This window comes from Pseudophryne corroboree, chromosome 1 (assembly GCF_028390025.1).
Source record: "Pseudophryne corroboree isolate aPseCor3 chromosome 1, aPseCor3.hap2, whole genome shotgun sequence".
Lineage (NCBI taxonomy): Eukaryota > Metazoa > Chordata > Amphibia > Anura > Myobatrachidae > Pseudophryne > Pseudophryne corroboree.
Genome location: NC_086444.1, coordinates 137,689,980 through 137,705,708, shown reverse-complemented (window position 1 = coordinate 137,705,708; position 15,729 = coordinate 137,689,980). Strand labels below are relative to the sequence as shown.

Below are 15,729 nucleotides of genomic sequence, written 5' to 3'. Positions count from 1 at the left end.
GCTGCCGTTTCTGGGAAAAACGCGGGAGTGGCTGGAGAAACGGGGGAGTGTCTGGGCGAACGCTGGGTGTGTTTGTGACGTCAAACCAGGAACGAAACTGACTGAACTGATCGCAGCGGCAGAGTAAGTGTCGAGGCTACTCAGAAACTGCTAAGACATTTCTATTCACAATTTTGAGAATCTTTCGTTCGCAATTCTGCTAAGCTAAGATACACTCCAAGTAGGCGGCGGCTTAGCATGTGCAATGCTGCTAAAAGCAGCTTGCGAGCGAACAACTCGGAATGAGGGCCATTATTAAAACTGGTTTAGTAGGTGCTAGTATTTACTATTTTAATTAACAATTACTTATATAGTGTCAGCATATTTCATTGCGCTTTACAACTGGGAAAAAAGCATTGTTAAGACAAGGCTGGGCAGAGAGGGCTCACAAGATTACAATCTGTAGTATTCTCAAACTAGGTGGCGTGGTAACCTGTGGTGCCACAGGGCACATGAAATGCCACGAGTTGGTGGTCCACAACCAAATCAGAATATTTAAAGTGCAGATGGCTGCCAATCATAAAATATGTGGTCACGCAGAAGCGCAACCCCGTTTCTCTGACGTCCTAGTGGATGCTGGGAACTCCGTAAGGACCATGGGGAATAGCGGCTCCGCAGGAGACTGGGCACAAAAGTAAAGCTTTAGGACTACCTGGTGTGCACTGGCTCCTCCCCCTATGACCCTCCTCCAAGCCTCAGTTAGATTTTTGTGCCCGGCCGAGAAGGGTGCATTCTAGGAGGCTCTCCTGAGTTTCTTAGTAAAAGTTTAGTTTTAGGTTTTTTATTTTCAGTGAGACCTGCTGGCAACAGGCTCACTGCATCGAGGGACTAAGGGGAGAAGAAGCGAACCTGCCTGCTTGCAGCCAGCTTGGGCTTCTTGGCTACTGGACACCATTAGCTCCAGAGGGACCGAACACAGGACCAGCCTCGGAGTCCGGTCCCAGAGCCGCGCCGCCGGCCCCCTTACAGAGCCAGAAGCAAGAAGAGGTCCGGAAAATCGGCGGCAGAAGACATCAGTCTTCACCAAGGTAGCGCACAGCACTGCAGCTGTGCGCCATTGCTCCTCAGGCACACTTCACACTCCGGTCACTGAGGGTGCAGGGCGCTGGGGGGGGGGCGCCCTGAGCAGCAATAGAAACACCTTGGCTGGCGAAAATACATCACATATAACCCCCAGGGCTATATGGATGTATTTTAACCCCTGCCAGAATACAGCAAAAAGCGGGAGAAAAGTCCGCCGAGAAGGGGGCGGAGCCTATCTCCTCAGCACACGGGCGCCATATTCCCTCACAGCTTCGCTGGAAGGACGTCTCCCTGACTCTCCCCTGCAGTCCTGCACTACAGAAAAGGGTAAAACAAGAGAGGGGGGCACTAATTAGGCGCAGTATAAATAAAACAGCAGCTATAAGGGGAAAAACACTTCTATAAGGTTATCCCTGTATATATATAGCGCTCTGGTGTGTGCTGGCATACTCTCCCTCTGTCTCCCCAAAGGGCTAGTGGGGTCCTGTCCTCTATCAGAGCATTCCCTGTGTGTGTGCTGTGTGTCGGTACGATTGTGTCGACATGTATGAGGAGGAAAATGGTGTGGAGGCGGAGCAATTGCCTGTAATGGAGATGTCACCCCCTAGGGAGTCGACACCTGAGTGGCTGAGCTTCTGGAAGGAATTACGTGACAGTGTCAGCTCTTTACAAAAGACGGTTGATGACATGAGACAGCTGGCTACTCAGCTCGTGCCTGTCTAGGCGTCTCAAAAGCCATCAGGGGCTCTAAAACGCCCGTTACCTCAGATGGCAGATACAGACGCCGACACGGATACTGACTCCAGTGTCGACGATGAAGAGACGAATGTGACTTCCAGTAGGGCCACACGTTACATGATTGATGCTATGAAAAATGTTTTACATATTTCTGATAATACAAGTACCACTAAAAAGGGTATTATGTTTGGTGAGAAAAAACTGCCTGTAGTTTTTCCTGCATCTGAGGAATTAAATGAAGTGTGTGATGAAGCGTGGGTTTCCCCCGATAAAAAACTGATAATTCCTAAAAGGTTATTGGCATCATACCCCTTCCCGCCAGAGGATAGGGCACGTTGGGAAACACCCCCTAAGGTGGATAAAGCGCTCACACGTTTGTCAAAACAGGTGGCACTACCGTCTCCTGATACGGCCGCCCTTAAGGAACCTGCTGACAGAAAGCAGGAGAATATCCTAAAATGTATATACACTCACACGGGTGTTATACTGCGACCAGCAATCGCCTCAGCCTGGATGTGCAGTGCTGGGGTGGCTTGGTCGGATTCCCTGACTGACAATATTGATACCCTAGATAGGGACAGTATATTACTGACTATAGAGCATTTGAAAGATGCATTTCTATATATGCGTGATGCACAGAGGGATATTTGCCGACTGGCATCAAGAGTAAGTGCGCTGTCCATTTCTGCCAGAAGAGGGTTATGGACGAGGCAGTGGTCAGGTGATGCTGATTCCAAAAGGCATATGGAAGTATTGCCTTACAAAGGGGAGGCGTTATTTGGGGTAGGTCTATTAGACCTGGTGGCCACGGCAGCTGCTGGGAAATCCACATTTTTACCCCAGGTAGCCTCTCAACATAAGAAGACGCCGTATTATCAGGCGCAGTCCTTTCGGCCCCATAAGGGCAAGCGGGCAAAAGGCTCCTCATTTCTGCCCCGTGGCTGATCCCGACGACACGTCTTCTATTCCTAGGGAAAGCCAGGGAGTTATCCGAACTAGTCAGAAACCTCCTAAAACCAGGCCAAGTGTCAGTGCATCAATGCACAAGGGTCCTGGGAAAAATGGTGGCTTCCTACGAAGCAATCCCTTTCGGCAGATTCCACGCAAAGAACTTTCCAGTGGGACCTGCTGGACAAATGGTCCGGATCGCATCTTCAGATGCATCAGCGGATAACCCTGTCACCAAAGACAAGGGTGTCTCTCCTGTGGTGGTTGCAGAGTGCTCATCTTCTAGAGGGCCGCAGATTCGGCATTCAGGACTGGGTCCTGGTGACCACGGATGCCAGCCTGCGAGGCTGGGGAGCAGTCACACAGGAAAGAAATTTCCAGGGCTTGTGGTCAAGCCTGGAGACATCACTTCACATAAATATCCTGGAGCTGAGGGCCATTTACAATGCCCTAAGCCAAGCAAGACCTCTGCTTCAAGGTCAGCCGGTGCTGATCCAGTCGGACAACATCACGGCAGTCGCCCACGTGAACAGACAGGGCGGCACAAGAAGCAGGAGGGCAATGGCAGAAGCTGCAAGGATTCTTCGCTGGGCGGAAAATCATGTGATAGCACTGTCAGCAGTGTTCATTCCGGGAGTGGACAACTGGGAAGCAGACTTCCTCAGCAGGCACGACCTCCACCCGGTAGAGTGGGGACTTCACCCAGAAGTCTTCGACATGGTTGTAAACCGTTGGGAAAAACCAAAGGTGGACATGATGGCGTCCCGCCTCAACAAAAAATTGGACGGGTATTGCGCCAGGTCAAGGGACCCTCAGGCAATAGCTGTGGACGCTCTGGTAACACCATGGGTGTACCAGTCAGTGTATGTGTTTCCCTCCTCTGCCTCTCATACCCAAGGTACTGAGAATTATAAGACGGAGAGGAGTAAGAACTATACTCGTGGCTCCGGATTGGCCAAGAAGGACTTGGTACCCGGAACTTCAAGAGATGCTCACAGAGGACCCGTGGCCTCTACCTCTAAGAAGGGACCTGCTCCAGCAAGGACCCTGTCTGTTCCAAGACTTACCGCGGCTGCGTTTGACGGCATGGCGGTTGAACGCCGGATCCTGAAGGAAAAAGGCATTCCGGAAGAAGTCATTCCTACCCTGATCAAAGCCAGGAAGGATGTGACCGCAAAGCATTATCACCGCATTTGGCGGAAATATGTTGCGTGGTGCGAGGCCAGGAAGGCCCCAACGGAGGAATTTCAACTGGGTCGATTCCTGCATTTCCTGCAAACAGGAGTGTCTATGGGCCTAAAATTAGGATCCATTAAGGTTCAGATTTCGGCCCTGTCGATTTTCTTCCAGAAAGAACTGGCTTCAGTTCCTGAAGTTCAGACGTTTGTCAAGGGGGTGCTGCATATACAGCCTCCTTTTGTGCCTCCAGTGGCACCTTGGGATCTCAATGTAGTTTTGGGGTTCCTAAAATCACATTGGTTTGAACCACTTAAATCTGTGGATTTGAAATATCTCACATGGAAAGTGGTCATGCTGTTGGCCCTGGCTTCGGCCAGGCGCGTGTCAGAATTGGCGGCTTTATCTTTATAAAAGCCCTTACCTGATTTTTCATACGGACAGGGCAGAATTGAGGACTCGTCCACAATTTCTCCCTAAGGTGGTTTCAGCGTTTCACCTGAACCAGCCTATTGTGGTACCTGCGGCTACTAGGGACTTGGAGGACTCCAAGTTGCTGGACGTTGTCAGGGCCCTGAAAATATATGTTTCCAGGACGGCTGGAGTCAGAAAATCTGACTCCCTGTTTATCCTGTATGCACCCAACAAGCTGGGTGCTCCTGCTTCTAAGCAGACTATTGCTCGTTGGATTTGTAGTACAATTCAGCTTGCACATTCTGTGGCAGGCCTGCCACAGCCAAAATCTGTAAAAGCCCATTCCACAAGGAAGGTGGGCTCATCTTGGGCGGCTGCCCGAGGGGTCTCGGCTTTACAACTTTGCCGAGCAGCTACTTGGTCAGGGGCAAACACGTTTGCTAAATTCTACAAATTTGATACCCTGGCTGAGGAGGACCTGGAGTTCTCTCATTCGGTGCTGCAGAGTCATCCGCACTCTCCCGCCCGTTTGGGAGCTTTGGTATAATCCCCATGGTCCTTACGGAGTTCCCAGCATCCACTAGGACGTCAGAGAAAATAAGAATTTACTTACCGATAATTCTATTTCTCGTAGTCCGTAGTGGATGCTGGGCGCCCATCCCAAGTGCGGATTGTCTGCAATACTTGTACATAGTTATTGTTAACTAAATCGGGTTATTGTTGTTGTGAGCCATCTTTCCAGAGGCTCCTCTGTTATCATGCTGTTAACTGGGTTCAGATCACAAGTTGTACTGTGTGATTGGTGTGGCTGGTATGAGTCTTACCCGGGATTCAAAATCCTTCCTTATTGTGTACGCTCGTCCGGGCACAGTATCCTAACTGAGGCTTGGAGGAGGGTCATAGGGGGAGGAGCCAGTGCACACCAGGTAGTCCTAAAGCTTTACTTTTGTGCCCAGTCTCCTGCGGAGCCGCTATTCCCCATGGTCCTTACGGAGTTCCCAGCATCCACTACGGACTACGAGAAATAGAATTATCGGTAAGTAAATTCTTATTTTTACCACCGCCCCATAAATTAACCTAAGGGTGCAGATAAGCACAATTTTCTTAAGTTAATATTTTTTTTATGAACTTCTCAGTAAGAAAGTTTTAGCCTATGGGTGCCATGAAAATGCTGATACTCTATAGTGCCGTGATTCACAAGCGTGTGGGAACCACTGGAGCGCACAATGTATTTTAAAAGTGATGATCACAAGAGCCCATCCTGGAGAGCTGATGACCATTCCGGTGATAATTGTAGAACATTTACAGATTACATATTTATTTTCGCCCCATCGTTTTAAAAGAAGAGAAAAGAGGAGGGAAAAAAATGTTGTATTAGTATCCCATAGATTGTTAAGGCATGTATTGGAACACTGTTTGAGCATCTATTTGTCCTTTTACACATTACGCTAACCCTCGTGTCCTCTCTGGGTTGTTTCTTTTTAGTGGTGTTATCAGGGGGAATGCGTAAGCTTTGGGACCTGGCCGAAGAGCATAGACGGAGATTGGGGTCCGTGGTCAGTATGGGGAGAGTGCACCAGGACTTGCGGTGGGGGCGTCTCATCATCTATAAGACACTGTGACAGTCCAGCGTAAGTAGCTAAAGTAAGCCTGAGCCAACCTAAAGACCATTTGGATCCTGTCTAGATTTGTGGTTTCATGTTTTTTTGCAAATGTTATCATTTTGGCCAATCTGTGAAGGCTGGTCATTCATGAGCTGCAACATGCTCAGATATTGATTGTAGAAAATGATGGAACAGCGGCATACTGTAGGATAGATTTGAAGTCCTACATATATAATTATTGATTAATAAATTGCAGTAATCATATATTGGTAATGGATTCTGGGACACCAATAAACATTCCAAAATCTCTACTAATTTGGCCACAAGTGCAGCCAGAATGCCCAGCGATCACATCAGCTCTCCTTTTCTTTAAGGCACGTATTGATGCATACAGTATGATGCATATGCTTACACTCAACTCCGATATGAGATCCATAACCTATACAGACCATGCTCACGGTACAGAAGTTGCCTTACAGTGAGCTAATGACTTGTCATTTATTAAACTAGTCATCTGTGCAAGTAATGCTTATACGAATATATGGTTGGTTAAATATACAGAAGTATCTGTTGCCTTTTATTAGGGGTGAATAGTGACCAAAGATATTGGATTATTCTTGACCTGCTCATATACATTCAGTATTTTTCTTCTAAATAATGTAAAAGGCATGTGCAATATCAGTTCATTTCCTTTTACAGGGGCAAATGCAGGATTTCTAGACGGGTGGTTCTAAATGCTTGATTTTAGAATGCCTGTGGCCAATCCATGAAACCATGGCGAGGACGGTGTATATAATACTTCAGTCATACAGTATAAAGGGCCATAATCGGTTATATGCAGCAGTAGGGCTGGTGTGCTGATTGAGCGCTCATACACACACACACACACACGCACACACACGCACACACACACACACACACACACACACACACACACACACACACACACACACACACACACACACACCAGATTTGGTGGGAGACCCTGCTGTAGTTCTGTTCTGTCCCTTATGCTGAATAATGTGATCACAGCTCTAGCAAATTCGTATTATACACTACTGCTAGGTGGTCATTATTTGAGCATCTAGCTGGGGTGTTGCGGGTAACTGGAACTTCCCCCTGTGTTTGCCTATACAGTGTCACAAGTAAATGGCCACCTCTGCTTTGCTCCTGAATAGTTTTCTTATATGTCTATTCTCAGTAGAAAGTTTAGAAAATCAAAACCACCTTTGCGTTGTCATGCTAAGCACAACTCGTACAGCTAGATTTAATTGCATTATAGTATTATTATCCCAAATATCACCCAGAGACGGGGAGTTAGCTGAAACACAAGGATACGTGTTTGTCTTTTATAGTCTCTGCCAGTCTGACTCTTTTCCCTTTTCAACCATGCGGGGGGGCTGGAAGAGTCAATAAGAAAAGGTCATATTGTCTTTTTATTACCGCCACCTCTAGTGCATGGTGAAGTCTGATTTACAATAATGTTGTTCTATTTGAATATCACAGTGTCCAGTTGATGATATTGTTAAGATGCAAGGCATACAGAAGTAATGCACAGTGTGTTTTTTACAGGCCTTCAGGTGGAGGAAAATATTGCCTGGGAGAGAGAAAGCGGTACCGCTCATGTAACACTGATGTAAGTAACTGTTAGCAATGTTCACTGCATTACTCACTGGTAAGAACTCTTTGATTGGCAGGCACCAGCATTTCCTCCTGCCGCAACGCAACTCTCCTCCCTTTCCCTTCTATGCATGTGGTATGTCATTAAACACCGGGGTAAAGGAAATTACATCCGCACACTGCAAAAAATAAAATAGTTGAATGAGAGGCCTGTTGTTCCAATTTAATAAATGTTGGAACTTGGGAAAAGCAGAAGCGTGAAAGCATGCAAACAAATAGCAGCCCTATGTTATTGCTTCAGTTAATGTGACGCATGAGGTGTTGTTCACTTACAAGGTGCAAATGTACAATGATCTTTAGCAATCAATCAGCAATTAGCGTTGAGCCCCTTATTGGAAGTTGTACATAAAAGCAATTTGTTGGTTACATTGGATTGGTCAACAAATGATCGGATTATTCCATGTAGGAGTGCACCCCTTACCTCTCCCCAGCAGTGGAAGCTCCCTTTATTATAAGTGAAACAACAACTATGACACTGTCTTATCAGGCACTGCAATGTGTAGACTAGATGCTGCTATGGGCACCTGCTCTTTAAAGGCTTGACACAGTAGGTAGCAGTGAGTGCTTGGAGTTTGAAGGTTTGGCGGAAATTCCCACCAAGAGGTGTATGCACATGTTACGCTCACCACTATTCATTGTTCTCCTCGAACCACTGGCATATCCCAGCATTATCTTTATATCTTACTTTGGTCTTCAGAGTTACTCACACATACGTGGTTAGGATCAGGAAACCAGACAGCCCAGCCCGTTCCTGGCATTAAATACTATGGCAAAAAAAGATTAATATCCTGTTTATTTATTGTTCCTTAGTGCTTGGCATAAGCCATCCTTTAGCATATTTAGTTTAGTGGCTTTCATGTGTGCACCACCCTAAATATCATGGGCCTTTTGAGGTTCCTGATTGTTCAGTTCTGTACTTGAGGTCTGGCTTGTCATTCCGCGGATCCATGGTCTGTCCTGAATGTTTTGGGAGCACTGTGGCCTAAAACTATTAGTAAAACGCCCCATCCCTAGAATAAAAAGTACAGTATATATTTTTAATAGTCACGAACCCAGTTCCTGGAATATTCCAATGAATTGTTTGATACATTAATTACAACTTCTAAAATTATCTCATACCTCCCTATACACCCATTCATGGCTGCGCGCAGTGGCAGATACAGTAAGTGCGGCACCCTTTCACCTCTGCTGTCAGATACCACCCAACTTTACTATAATAACTGGTATGTTCAGCAAAAGATAAATGAATTCATGCAAAAGAGGATTCAGTAATTCTGACTGCGTTTCTGATCTTGGTTTCGGTAGCCTATTCTCTGACTCCTTGAACCATAGTACTAACTTTAAATAAATATTCCAAGCTACAATACCGCAATTTAATTGGAACAGGTATAAAATGAAATAATTAGGATTTTGATCATTTGAAATGTTCGCCATTTTCATATTTATGTTATAACAAGGTGAGATTGACATCTGGTAAAGTGTTAATAAGAACAAACTCTCCAAAGTGAAATTCTCTCCAGTTTCTCTGTATATTTATATGGAGCGTTATTTATTGTCCTAGAATGTTCAAATCACTCAAGTTCTCCAGAAAAGAACAATAAGAAGATATGTTTCTTAGAGGTTATAGGGGCCTATTTATGAATATTCTCTTTTTTTTTCTTCCTTAAAATGATGTAGAGACTTCAGTTTCTGCCTACATTTATGTGTCCCCACTATGTACTAGCAGCCCTAATGCAGGATATTTCACAGAAAACGTCTGCAAAAAGTGCTATAGACCACAGTCCCCATTATTATCAAAGCTAAGCTTTTCTGTTGGTTTATGCCAGTGGTTCCCAAACTCCCCCAGGACTCAAACTCACAACTTGCTGCATCCCAGACAAACACCCGACTCACCGAGCTACTTGATCCCGCATAAAAATTTAGATTTCTAACTAAATGAAGCTACCTTCAAAAAAAAAAATTAAAAATAGCCAGCACCATAATCGAGCAGATCCATGTAGTGTGTAGCTACACATCCCATCCCTTGAAACAACACACTACATGGATTTTCCCAGCCGCAACGCTGATCACCCCCTCACAAGGTAAGCTTCAAATAGTTAAAACTCTCCAGCCTGGAATTCATGGAAGTCCATGAATGCTGCATAGGTATTAGCAAAAAAATGGGTGGGGGTAGGAGACGAGGGCGGTCAAAAGATGCTGGGCTTCAAAAAGGCGGGAAGCTGCAAGTTAAATTAATTAGATAATTCATAATTGACAAGTGCTGCCAACAGCGCCCCCTACCCTGCACTTCCCACACACCTGGGTTACGGCCCTGCTAACTGACACATTTTAAAAGATCCACAGGTGGAGCTAATTATTTCACTTATGATTCTGTGAGGAGACCTGGAAAACCTGAACTGTTGGGGATCCTTGAGATCACTGGTTTACTCCATCCTCAGAAGGAGTAATCTCTCCTGCAGCCTCCATACGGCTCTGGAAAGATATGAAAGACTCTCCCCCGATGTGGCCAGGATATAACTCGCAGGGTGGTTATCTCATCCGCTGTCCATGCAAGTTACACTTAGTACATAGCGCACAAAAACCTTAAATCAAAATGAAAAAGTCTGTAGCAATATGGACCGTTAATAATTGTGCCAGTATTAATACATAAGCCCCTAAGTGCTTATTTAGTAAGGGTAATATGCAAAGGTTTATAATGATGCTAGTACTACTGTATATGTAGTTATTTTTAAATAGTATATGTTATTACTGTGTCGGACTGGGACATGAAGGGCCTACCAGGGGAATGCAGTGGTAGGGGCCCATGCACCATGCATAGAGGTGTGGCCAACCACTACATTGGTTCACCTAACCATTAGAGACTGCATGGGCAGGGGCCCTTGATATAGAGATATAGATATATATATATATATATATATATATATATATATATATATAGTCAATATTGCCAGTGCACACCGGTGCATGCAATGATAATATAGCAGATTAATAACAGCAATGCATGATAGAAAATACACCATAGCCCTGTACATTATAATGGAACATATGCATAATGTATAGTGCACAGTCTGGAACCTCTTCCCTAGAGAAGGAGGTTGGGCACCACTAGGCAGTAGGGCCCACCGATGGTTCCCCTGTACCCCTGTGGGCCTGTCCGACCCTGAGTTACTATATACTAGGTGCCTGTAGCAGAAAATATGATTAACATGATGGTGCTGTCCAGACATGTGCAGTGTCCAATGAGAGAGGAAGAAGAACATGGATGTTTGTTGGTTTGTGCCTAGCACAATGTTAGTGAGCATAGAGTCGCCATTGAGTGTCGGACATGTATTCTAATGGGACAGGTTTTTCTATTCTGTGAGCTTACTTTTAATACATTAACTGCAGCCGCTGCCTTATTTGTGGCTTGTTCCACAGAGTCGGGTTTTTAGACTGAGGCATGAACCGCTTATGACCGAGTGAGGTGCTTGTTGGGATTTCGGCACCCCACACTTGATTAATGCTAGCTTTATCCGTCTGAGAACATGACAGCGTGTGCATGACAAATGTGTTGCTTAAACCTGCTGTTTTTCTCCAACCGTTTATGCACAGTGTCAGCATTCATCATCTCTTTAATAATTTTTAAAGACATAACTCTTTGCTGATTCTGCTCTTTGTAAAAAGGGGAAAAAAAGCCTCCTAATTCTCTCGAATGAACTAATTCATCTCCCTTCCCCGACTGTTCTTCTTACATGAAAATTACATTACTCCTCCAGGCCACTCTTTCTTGTGTTTTAGAAGGCTGTGCATTCTTATGAAGCAATGCTTATTAATTTAGAAAATTCCTAATGCAGACTAAAAGCCAGGAAATGAAAAATGTCACTAGCAGCTGTGTGATAGACGTAACACTCTGCTGCGTTGCACTACATGGTTTTACTAAATCTACTGACCTGTGGGAGTTTAGAAGTCTCCCGTGTCCCTGCTGATTAAAGCAGCAATCCCATATACCATGGTTTATTTCTTTTAAATGATTATTAAATAGCACATTAAGAACACTTTAAGCATATATCTGATAGCTGTTTTGCTTGGCTGTTCTTCTACCAATCATTGGCCCTCATTCCGAGTTGTTCGCTCGCAAGCTGCTTTTAGCAGCATTGCACACGCTAAGCCGCCGCCTACTGGGAGTGAATCTTAGCTTAGCAAAATTGCGAACGAAAGATTCTCTAAATTGCGAATAGAAATTTCTTAGCAGTTTCTGAGTAGCTCCACACTTACTCTGCCACTGCGATCAGTTCAGTCAGTTTCGTTCCTGGTTTGACGTCACAAACACACCCAGCGTTCGCCCAGACACTCCCCCGTTTCTCCAGCCACTCCCGCGTTTTCCCCAGAAACGGCAGCGTTTTTTCACACACACCCATAAAACGGCCAGTTTCCGCCCAGAAACACCCACTTCCTGTCAATCACACTACGATCACCAGAACGAAGAAAAAACCTCGTAATGCCGTGAGTAAAATACCAAACTTCTTAGCAAATTTACTTGGCGCAGTCGCAGTGCGAACATTGCGCATGCGCAATTAGCGGAAAATCGCTGCGATGCAAACAAAATTACAGAGCGAACAACTCGGAATGAGGGCCATTATCTCCTTTTCAGTAGTTTCCTGGATGTTACAAAATATGTCTGCCAGTTACACAGACACAGGCTTCCAGCTCTCAGCATGCCATGTGAGCATGGGGTGGAGGAGTCTTTAAAGTACACAGAGCAGATAGAATTCAGAGAGATGTTCCAAAGCCTTTCTGCTCAAGTGTCATTAAACTAACACACCACAACACTAGTTAAATGCATGTACAAATGCAAAATATGTAGGGAGATTTTTATTTTTTTTTCACTCCTGCTTACGTGCACTTATTGGCCATTAACCACATACATACCACCCAACTTTTAGAAGTTCCAGATAGGCGCGCTAAAGAGCGTAACCCGAGTTCACGCCCCCTGTGGTGATATGTTTTAGGTGGAGAAGTGTGTCGTTCCGCTGAAATATGGACGAATGGGAGGTGTGCACTTGCTGGTCTTTCCCTAACATGGTTCTGATGCGACCAGTCAGAAACACACGCTGGGAGGCTACCAGAAGATAATGTTCTAGCGACCGTCAATATCAGAGGGACGTCTCAGCTCTCTTTGAGTCCACGGCTCTGCCCCCACTTCCACTGCGTGCACACTGAGGAGACTGGACCGACCTTATGCAATTATATATGTGTATATATATATATATATATATATATATATATATATATATATATATATACTGCTCAAAAAAATAAATGGAACACTAAAATAACACATCCGAGATCTGAATGAATGAAATATTCTTTACATAGTTGAATGTGCTGACAACAAAATCACACAAAAATTATCAATGGAAATCAAATTTATTAACCCATGGAGGTCTGGATTTGGAGTCACACTCAAAATTAAAGTGGAAAAACACACTACATGCTGATCCAACTTTGATGTAATGTCCTTAAAACAAGTCAAAATGAGGCTCAGTAGTGTGTGTGGCCTCCACGTGCCTGTATGACCTCCCTACAACGCCTGGGCATGCTCCTGATGAGGTGGTGGATGGTCTCCTGAGGGATCTCCTCCCAGACCTGGACTAAAGCATCCGCCAACTCCTGGACAGTCTGTGGTGCAAAGTGGCGTTGGTGGATGGAGCGAGACATGATGTCCCAGATGTGCTCAATTGGATTCAGGTCTGGGGAACGGGCGGGCCAGTCCATAGCATCAATGCCTTTGTCTTGCAGGAACTGCTGACACACTCCAGCCACATGAGGTCTAGCATTGTCTTGCATTAGGAGGAACCCAGGGCCAACCGCACCAGCATATGGTCTCATAAGGGGTCTGAGGATCTCATCTCGGTACCTAATGGCAGTCTGGCTACCTTTGACGAGCACATGGAGGGCTGTGCGGCCCCCCCAAAGAAATGCCACCCCACACCATTACTGACCCACTGCCAAACCGGTCATGCTGGAGGATGTTGCAGGCAGCAGAACGTTCTCCTTGGCGTCTCCAGACTCTGTCACGTCTGTCACATGTGCTCAGTGAGAACCTGCTTTCATCTGTGAAGAGCACAGGGCGCCAGTGGCGAATTTGCCAATCTTGGTGTTCTCTGGCAAATGCCAAACGTCCTGCACGGTGTTGGGCTGTAAGCATAACCCCCACCTGTGGACGTCGGGCCCTCATACCACCCTCATGGAGTCTGTTTCTGATCGTTTGAGTAGACACATGCACATTTGTGGCTTGCTGGAGGTCATTTTGTAGGGCTCTGGCAGTGCTTCTCCTGTTCCTCCTTGCACAAAGGCGGCGGTAGCGGTCCTGCTGCTGGGTTGTTGCCCTCCTACGGCCTCCTCCACGTCTCCTGATGTACTGGCCTGTCTCCTGGTAGCGCCTCCATGCTCTGTACACTACGCTGACAGACACAGCAAACCTTCTCGCCACAGCTCGCATTGATGTGCCATCCTGGATGAGCTGCACTACCTGAGACACTTGTGTGGGTTGTAGACTCCGTCTCATGCTACCACTAAAGTGAAAGCACCGCCAGCTTTCAATAGTGACCAAACCATCAGCCAAAAAGCATAGGAGCTGAGAAGTGGTCTGTGGTCACCACCTGCAGAACAACTCCTTTATTGGGGGTGTCTTGCTAATTGCCTATAATTTCCACCTGTTGTCTATTCCATTTGCACAACAGCATGTGAAATTGATTGTCAATCAGTGTTGCTTCCTAAGTGGACAGTTTGATTCCACAGAAGTGTGATTGACTTGGAGTTATATTGTGTTGTTTAAGTGTTCCCTTTATTTATTTTCTAGCAGTGTATATATATATATATATATATATATATAGTAACAGAAATAAAAAGGAGCGTAGATAGTGTAATGACGTTTTTTTTAAGAGATCCCAGTTTACTTGAAAGTTAAACGTACATTAAAAACACAATAATACAGCATGTCACATCAGTCATCGCCCAGGTAGAGCACAATCGTGGGTATGCGGCAGTAGCGGTCCCGGATCTCCTCTTAAGACTCCAGCTCTGAATCACCCGCTCGGTCACCTCCGCGTCTCGGCTCCCGGCTTACAGTGCTGACAACATGTAGACTTGTGCAGGCTGTAACCGCGGCTCGGTGTCTCTCTCCCCAAACGCGTTTCGGCACTAGCCTTCGTCAATGGGCGTGGCTAGTTGCAATGGAGGATCATTTAAATATAACAATCAACACCTGATATCATTCCCAATCCACTGTTAATACTTATACAGACATCCAGAATATTTCATTTGTATAAAACAAAATAATAAAACCATGTATAAAATATATATACCAATCTAATTATTACATTTAGAAGTCGGAGGAATGTCTTCTAAATGTAATGATTAGATTGGTATATATATATTTTATACATGGTTTTATTATTTTGTTTTATACAAATGAAGGCTGTTACATCCTGCACGAGTCTACATGTTGTCGGGACTGTAACCCGGGAGACGCGAGCCGGGACGCGGAGGTGACCGAGCGGGTGATTCGAAGCCAGAGTCTTAAGAGGAGGAGATCCGGGACCGCTACTGCCGCATACCCACGATTGTGCTCTACTTAAACTGTAAAACTATATTATCTAAGAAATGATCTCAAAATTTATGTGTTTTTTTATTATTATTATTATTATTATTATTATTACATGATGTAAATTATAGCTATTTAAACTTAATTAAGCCTTAAATAGCGATTATATAAATAATTTTACCTGTTTACGAAACCATTTCAGTAATGTCCCTTGTTGTATTTTGTGTTGTAAAGGCAAATGTAAAGCAGCCCTATTGGGAGAGAGATGCTATATAAATATCTTTTTCATTATTATTATTATTATTATTATTATTTTTACAAAATAGAACATTGTGGCAACATTTTTGGAAAAAAATATTAGCCTGTTAAACACATTAGTTTTAATACGACTGGTTATGTAGCACCAAAGTGCAGTTACCCACAGAAATCTATCAGAGGCGTTCGCTTTATTCTGTCTAGTGCAAGTTACTGAAGACTGTGAAAGGTTTAGTGCAAATATACACGTTAAAGCAATATTAGTAA

The 15,729-nt window shown here is 44.9% G+C and overlaps 1 protein-coding gene across 1 annotated transcript in view; it reads left to right on the top strand.

Moving 5' to 3' along the window:
* The window catches only part of ADAMTS6 (ADAM metallopeptidase with thrombospondin type 1 motif 6), a 452,024-nt gene that overhangs the window by 352,255 nt on the left and 84,040 nt on the right, over positions 1 to 15,729 (top strand). Inside the window, exons 13-14 of the mRNA XM_063963153.1 lie at positions 5,824 to 5,969; positions 7,515 to 7,578. Coding sequence (XP_063819223.1) covers positions 5,824 to 5,969; positions 7,515 to 7,578 — 210 coding nt within the window. The remainder of the gene's footprint in view (positions 1 to 5,823; positions 5,970 to 7,514; positions 7,579 to 15,729) is intronic.